The sequence below is a fragment of the Leptonychotes weddellii genome, unplaced genomic scaffold (genome assembly GCF_054177405.1).
Source record: "Leptonychotes weddellii isolate Sample4059 unplaced genomic scaffold, ASM5417740v2 HiC_scaffold_65666, whole genome shotgun sequence".
Classification (NCBI taxonomy): Eukaryota; Metazoa; Chordata; class Mammalia; order Carnivora; family Phocidae; genus Leptonychotes; species Leptonychotes weddellii.
Genome location: NW_028034713.1, coordinates 1 through 536, shown reverse-complemented (window position 1 = coordinate 536; position 536 = coordinate 1). Strand labels below are relative to the sequence as shown.

Genomic DNA, 536 nt, shown 5'->3' with positions numbered 1-536 from the left:
TGATTATCAGCAATTCTCTGACCTTCAAAGAGAAACCTGAGTGAATTCATTGGAACTCCCTGTCTTTGACAGTATGATTCTTTGAGTTTCTTGAGATGTGTTGTCATTTTCACTTTGAAGTGAATCTCACTGCTATCCTGTCCAATGACTTTGAGTTTAATGTATTCTCCTTCCTTCTTATCCCCCAAGTCCTCAGTTGAAGGTTTTGCCTCCTGGTCAGACATGGTGACGGTGGCTTCACCCAGGGTCTCCGCACAGCAGCGGCCTCGGGTAGGCAGAACCTCGCTCCGGGGTTTACAAATCCGTCTATCTTCCCCACAGCACAACACCGCGGCTCTAGATGCTCATTTTTTATTGTATTTCTCCTTCCACTAATTTCTTTCCCATTTCCCTATATTCCATTGGAATGCTACTGTCAGTCTTTTTAGGGTGTGCCTTTTATTAAAGGTGTTCCTGTTCCTTAGCAGCTCCCGGATTGCAGGTGCTGGGGTGTGTTCACCTTGTGACTCCCCCAGCTCCTAACACAGTTGTGGTTA

At 46.1% G+C, this 536-nt stretch overlaps 1 protein-coding gene across 1 annotated transcript; it reads right to left on the bottom strand.

Annotated features, from left to right (window-relative positions):
* Positions 1-4: 4 nt before the first annotated feature.
* LOC102747925 (small ubiquitin-related modifier 1) lies at positions 5-330 on the bottom strand (the record flags this gene model as incomplete). Its single annotated transcript, XM_031023549.2, has 1 exon — positions 5-330. A coding segment is annotated over exon 1 (220 nt), but the record flags the coding sequence as incomplete, so codon positions are not given.
* Between the last annotated feature and the right edge of the window lie 206 nt (positions 331-536).